Source organism: Periophthalmus magnuspinnatus, chromosome 13 (assembly GCF_009829125.3).
Source record: "Periophthalmus magnuspinnatus isolate fPerMag1 chromosome 13, fPerMag1.2.pri, whole genome shotgun sequence".
Taxonomy (NCBI): domain Eukaryota; kingdom Metazoa; phylum Chordata; class Actinopteri; order Gobiiformes; family Gobiidae; genus Periophthalmus; species Periophthalmus magnuspinnatus.
The window spans coordinates 28,454,269-28,461,394 of record NC_047138.1 but is presented as its reverse complement, the minus strand read 5'-3'; the positions used below and the strand labels follow the sequence as shown (position 1 = coordinate 28,461,394).

Here is a 7,126-nt window from a genome sequence, read left to right as displayed (position 1 = left end):
AGAGAGGGAGGAGGGAGAGGAGAGGGAGAAGAGAGGGAGAGAGGGATGAGGAGAGAGGGAGGGGAGGAAAAAGAAGGAGAGAGAGGGAGGTGAGAAGAAAGGGAGAAGAAGAGGGAGGGAGAAGAAAGGGAGAGAGATAGAGGGGGGAGAAAGAGAGAGAGGGAGGTGAGAAGACAGAGGGGGGAGAGAAGAAAGGGAGAGAGATACAGGGGGAGAAAGAGAGGGGAGGAGAGAGGGATAGAGAGATGGAGGTGAGAAGAGAGGGAGAGAAAGAGGGAAAGAGAGAGGGGAGGAGAGAGAGGGAGGGAGAGAAAGAAAAGGGATGGGGTGAGAGAGAGGAGGGAGAGGAGAGGGAGAAGAGAGGGAGAGAGAGACGGGAAAGAGGGAGGGGAGGAGAGAAAGAGGGAGAGAGAGGGAGGTGAGAAGAAAGGGAGAGTGAGAGAGAGGGGGGAAGAGGGAGGGGGAAGAGAGGGAGAGCGATACAGGAGGGAGAAAGAGAGGGGAGGAGAGAGGGAGAGAGAGCCTTGGAGGTGAGAAGAGAGGGAGACAAAGAGAGAGAGAGATGGGGAAAAAAAGAAAAGGGATGGGAGTGAGAGAGGGAAAGAGGGATGGGGAGAGGGAGGGAGAAGGGAGGGAAAGAGGAAGCGAGAGAGGGAGAGAAAGACATGGGGGGAGAGAGGGGGAGAGAAAGAGAGAGAGAGAGAGAAAGGGAATGGGTGAGAGAGGAAGAGAGAGAGAGGGAGGGGGAGATGGAGGGAGAAGAGAGGGAGAAAGAGAGAAAGTCATGGGGGAATAGGAGAGAGGAGGAGGAGAGATGTGTGCAGCGACACTGAGAACTGCTGCTCCTGTCACTATAGACAAGAAGAACGAGGGAGCGAGGAGAAGAACGGGAGAGAGAGATAGCGAGGGAAAGAAAAAGAGAGGGGTGGGAGAGAGAGGGTGTGTGTGTGTGTGTGTGTGTATATGTGTGTGCAGAAACATTGGAAACTGCTGCCGCTGTCACTATAGACAAGAAGAAGAAGGGAGGGGATAAGAAGAGAAAGAGAGAAGGGCGGAAGGAGACAGAGAGGGAAGGAGAGGGGGGAGAAAGAGAGAGAGAGAGGGAAAGAGAGAGACGGGGGAGTATGTGAGAGATAGCGAGAGAGATAAGTGTGAGATAGAAGGGGGGGTGGTAGAAAGGGTAAAAGAGAGAGTGAGAGAGGGTGAGACAGAGAGGAAAGAAAAAAAGTGATTGAGAGGTCTAAGAGAGGAGTATGACAGAGTGACAGAGAGAGACGGGGGAGTATGAAAGTTTCTGTGATGGTGAGAGTGAGGAAGAGTGGGAGAGAGGGGGAGAGAGACAGAAAGAGGAGGAGAGTGGTTGGTGACGCAGCAGGAAATTAGATTTGAAAACCTGGACCAGCTTCAGTCCTTGGTTGTTTGGTTCAGTGAATGGGCGGAGTTTTCTCATTCATTCATTCATTCATTCATTCATACATTCGTTCATTCATTCAAAGTTTCATCATAAAGTTTACTTAAATATAAATCACCATGGTAGCACTCCAAAATAGTTTATGCTTTGAAAAGTCCTTTATTTTATTTAAAGTTGCTCCATGTCACTTTTCTGATGGAGGTATACAGCAATCACATCTCTATGGAGACTTCACACAAGAAAAGTTACATAATGCACCTTTATGGTAAGCTGACACATTTTTATACAGCACCTTTCCACCTTCAAGGCAGTCAAAGCCTCTTTACATCAAGGAATCACTCACCTGGAGGCGAGGTGGGTTAAGTGTCTTGCTCAAGGACACAAGGGCAACCAATGATGTTTACGTTGAGACCTGGAAGTGCACCGTCAACCTTCGGATCAGTGGACAAATGCTCTACAAACTGAGCTACTGTCGCCCATGGGTGGCTTATTATGGTAACTATTCTGGTACAAAGTTGCTCAGTTTGTAAAGCCACTGATCCAAAGGTTGAAGGTGCGATTCCAGCTCCTACAGATAAATGCTATTGTTGTGTCCTTGGGCAACACACTTTACCCACCTCGTCCCCAGTGTCTGTGTATACTGTTCTGTGTATGAATGTGAGTGTTTTGAGTGACTTGAAGGTGGAAAAGTGCTATATAAAATGTGACCAATTACCAATTCTACCACTACATGACATCACAAGGTGGAACAGAGCATTTTGAGCTTTGGAGATGTAGACAGTCTATGTGTCTGAGGAGCCTACAAGTTCACGGGAGTCAGTTTTGCGTAATGTGTGACTGTGAAACCGGAGATATACTGCGTTAATACTGCATAAATCTACTTCCCCAATTAATTATTCTAGTCTCACGAACAAGGTCTAAAAATATCATCGTTCATGCTTTGATCCTTTATCCTTTCATCTTCTATGTGTGCATTTCCGAGCAGCGACAGTGCCCCCCAGTGACAGCAAATGGAAAAACAACAACTTCATTTATGTATTTATTTATTTATTTATTCACCACCATGCTCCGACACTCATCTTAACTCATACAAAGTGACAATAGAAATAGTTTACAAGTTACTCATAGCAGACAAAACACACATTAGTTTAACAAATCTTTGAGAAAGAAAAAAAAATCATTTATTTTGTAAGTGCATTCACTCCAAACTAGTTCAAGTCTGTTCCAGGTTCGATGTGTTAAAACTCCAGACCAAAGCTGAAAGTGAGTTCATAAATCAGTCTCCTTAAACGCAGAAAGAGAAACGCGATGACAGACGATGGTTGGATTAGGGGTTTGTCGCCCTCTGCTGGCAAAAGTGAGAAGTGAAAAATATCAAAAATGCTTATTAGCAGCATGGCTATTATTAGAGCGACAGTGGCTCAGTGGTTAAAGTACAAACCCCCTGGAAGTTCGATTCTCGCCCTGACCGAGTTCTGTCCTTTGGCAAGACACTTCGTCCACAGTGTCGTATAAATGTGGTGCGTGTTGATAGTGGTCGGAGTCAACGTCGGCACATCTATGTTTACACGAGCATATGAGGGGTAATCTTCATCATAGCAAAACGTACTTGACTTACTAAACACATGTTAAAGGTGCGCTATGTAGCTTTTCCGGTGTTCCAAGCGTATCTATCACCATGGAGACGACAAGCACGTGAGGCCACCGGGTGAAGTTACGGGGCTGATCTGTGGCATAGCGAGATCCTCTGAATAAAAATGCAAGATACTTATAGTTATGTGTGTAATGCCATATTGTGGAGCATTCCAGGAAAAGCACAACATCTGCAAGGAAATGAGCAGGTGATGAAGTGTCCACCAGAAAAGTTACATAGTGCATCTTTAAAGGACCCATATTAGGCCATTTTCTGATCTATGTTATAATGTTTCCTCATCACAAACAGACCTGGAGTTGTGTATTGTTTCATTCACATATGTTTAACACAAAAACCTGCATATTTAGGCTGAGTTTTTCTCTGTTCCACCTTGTGATGTCATCGAGTGGTAATACAGGAAGTGCTCCATTGTGTTTTTAAACTCCATGCACCTTCACTAGAATCATTTGGATCATTTCAACCTTGGAATTGCCAGTCTCTACTGAACTAAAGGTAAAAGGTAGCCGTTAACTTGAAAACTACCACTTCATGACATCACAAGGTGGAACAGAGCAATTTGTGCCTTGGAGGTGTCGACAGACTAACAACACAGGGTTACTCAGACATGTATGAATGAAACAAAACACAACTCCAAGTATGTTTTTGAGGAGGAAACAACATTGTAACATGGCTAATAGTTCACAAGAGTCCATTTTGTGTAATACAGGACCTTTAATGTGAAACGAGAAGAAAATAGGAATATTCTGGAGTGATGAATCGATGTCACACTGCTGAAGCCAACACAGACCCCGGCATATGTGCTGCGTCCAAACTGGTAGGCCACAGAAACACATTCTCTTCGTCACATTTCTTCTTTCCCCAATTTTTCCATGCATTTGTTTCATCCAGAATCGTCAGCGCTGCTCCCTGCACTTCCTTTGGCTCCCTCTTCTGGCTCTTCTGTGGTACTGCAGTCCTGCTCCTCCTCAATGGCCACTCTCGTATCCGCCGATGAGCAGAGCGAGCTAACACTACTCTGCTCTGTACACAGCGCACATGCTAACGGAGATGGGAACATGCCATGCACCCCCAATCGCTGCAGATGCCCCGAATGCTTACTGCAAAACGGCAAAGTCAGACCCGGGACAGGGGAGGAGAAAGTTAGGCTATGCTTTTTGGGTAGCGCCCCCCACTCGCGTTTTTCATTATCGTGAACTAGTTTGGTAAAAATGTTGGTTCGTCTCTTCTCTTTGCGTTTAGAGTGGAAGTATCCAAACATGATGGCGGACAGGAAGAAGCCGTAGAAAGAGAGGACGATGAGGATGTAGAGGAACGCGTTTCCGTCAGAGGGGGCGCTGGGGTGCGGGGTGGAGGTGAGTTGGCGGAGGCGTGGGTGGGCGGATGTAGAGTTCTCCATTGGGTTAGTGCAGTTTTTTAAGGCAGTGGACCTGGAAAATGAAAAACACGAGTCACTAAAATAAATCAACACAATTATCAAATAGGGGCCCCAACTGCTTTTTGCATAGGGCCCTCAAAGATCTCGAAACTACAATGACTGAAAATAATACAGGAATGGCTGCCTGGGATCCAGAATACACACGTCTCCAATACTTTACAAAGATGTGAGTCTGTGCTGAACGTCCCTGAGTTCAGATGGGTGTGATTGACAGGTGGATTAGCCAATCAGGGACCACACATAGTCTATCCATATCAAAACAAATATGGCTGCTCACCAGGAAAAAAGGAAGTGAAAAACGGTTTATTTACTTTTGCACATAAACAGATCTGCGTTTCCAGCCGTAGTAACTGTCAGAGGCTGTCAGAGCGTTTATGCTTCCAAAAGTTTCTAATGTCAAGGCTGTGTTCTCTACCAACAACCACCAGAGGGTGCTAAAAGTCTGTTTGAAAACTGACCAAAATGAGTGAAGTAAAGCAACAAAAAGACAAATATTGAAGCAACCAGGGCAATTTTTAGATCTGTCAGGAAAGAGTCAAGAAAACAAGTTTAGCAAGTTTTTCCACTATCGAGCTGTGTTTACTACTGTCCCCGGTGGTCAGCTCATGTACTGCTCTAGTGCTAAGATTCCACATGTTCTGAAAAGACGGACCAAATGATGAAGAGAATAAGAGCAGACAGATGCCTCCATGTGTCTAGAATGTGGAGCACACATGAGCTTTTGTCTGTAAGTGATGAGTAACCAACAGGGCTGACCTAAGAGAGTCCATACATTGTATTGAAAATAATATAATATGTAAAGTTATACTGGAAATAATGCTTGAGTGTTTACAGCAGAATAAACATCCCTCTATAAAAATAGCATTTCTTTTTTATATACAGCGGCAAAATATCTGCTGCCTACATTTGTTTTATCTATGTGTTTACACCCCCGAGGTGCGCTGAGGCAGCAGAGGTACTTTGGAATGACTGTTTTACAAGTTAAATAAAATAAATAAATAAAAAAAATCAGTCTTTTGGTCATATAAATAGAAACACAATTGGACAAGGTGGTGAGAGCAGGGTCATAATGTCGTCAAATACGAGTCACCAATAGCTGAGCTCAGGTACATCCATTGCCTGGGATCCCAGAGACAAATTCTGCTTAGGGCCCCTGAAATCTGGGACCGGCCCTGGTAACCAATGAGCTCCTTTGCTCCACATGTGTCACTGAAATGAACAAATCTGATTGGACGGCCAAGTTTGGTTCTGGCTCGAGTTGAGGCCGAGGGCGTGGGGACCAGACTGATATCCCTCTGTATAAAAATTCAGAGATTTCATCCTGGATTTGCCAGGCAACAGGAAAGTGAAAACAGGAAAAATAAATAGTAATATTTTAGTACCTATATGTTAAAATAGTATAGGCCAATCCCTGGCATCTCTTCACTTTGCTCACTTTTTAAAACTTTAAATGCCTTTAAAATAGGCCCTGAAGTCCTTAGGTAAAGTAAATACCTTTACTTTTTCTGCTCCCCTCAATCTGTTCCGTAAAGATGCACTATGGAACTTTTTTGTTTTATTTGAGATGTTACAGCATTTTTTGCAATAAAAATACCTGTGACTGAATATATGCAAGGTTTAACACTACACTGTGTGGAACATTCAAAGCAATAGCATCTCCATGGAATCAACCCTCAGCCACAAAAGTGACATACTGTGGCTTTAAAGGTGCAGTATGTACTTTATAGCCATAAAAAAGCAAAAAGAAAAAAAACAACAACTAAAGTCACTGATATAAAAACATGCGTCCGTACAGTGAACGGGCTCGCATCTCCACAAATCTGGCTCGGATTTAGCTTGCTTGTCTCCATGGAAATGTAGTTCCTTTAGCAATAATCTTCCACAGTGGTATAAAACGTATATACCTCCATGGAGAAAGTTCCGAAATATAGTTTTAACTTTCTATATCTATGGAATCATGCAGACGACGTGCCATCTCCAGAAAAGTACATAATGTAGCTTTAATCAAATACAACATTTTTGTACTTTTCCACAAAACTTTGCAAACTTTTAAAATGTCATACAATAGCTCATTTGTGCACTGCAAAACGTAATCCAAAAGTGTGAAATACAAGTGTAAATGTTGGTGAATCTTGTTACTCACTGTTCAGTGGGAGCTGGTCTCGTGCGAGTTTGTGTGGTCTCTTTTTTCTCACGACTCTCAGACTCTGCCTCCTCTTTCTGACCCCACACTGAGGTTTATACCAGGGGCAAATACGTCAGCAGTCATGTTACCCACCCCTCCGGTCCAGAGCTGTGGAGGGGGGGGCAGGGGGAATTATAGAGCTTATACGACAACGACACGACAACGTTCTGAATTTTTAGAAAGAGTGGCATTTTCTCAAAACATTTAACATGTGACAGAGCTGCTTCAGTTTAATGACAAATATAAAAGTCTACAACTCTATATATTTAGTTTGTACCACATAAATGGACCTAGGGTTAGGGTCGCCCCTCTCTCTGTAACGGCTGCTGTCAGACTCGTAATTTTGGTCTTAAAATGTTTGTATTCCCTCGCTCTACATGATCCTGGTGTTTTTATTTTGCTATTGTGTCAGTAAATCAGGATATGAACATTAATAACAGA

At 43.8% G+C, this 7,126-nt stretch overlaps 1 protein-coding gene across 1 annotated transcript; it reads right to left on the bottom strand.

Annotated features, from left to right (window-relative positions):
- Positions 1–2,466: 2,466 nt before the first annotated feature.
- Positions 2,467–6,709, bottom strand: kcne4 (potassium voltage-gated channel, Isk-related family, member 4). Its single transcript, XM_033977264.2, has 2 exons — positions 6,644–6,709; positions 2,467–4,492 (listed from the first exon to the last, which is right to left on the bottom strand). The coding sequence occupies exon 2, from the start codon at positions 4,459–4,461 to the stop codon at positions 3,946–3,948; it is 516 nt and encodes a 171-aa protein (XP_033833155.1). The 5' UTR covers positions 4,462–4,492; positions 6,644–6,709; the 3' UTR covers positions 2,467–3,945.
- Positions 6,710–7,126: the final 417 nt, after the last annotated feature.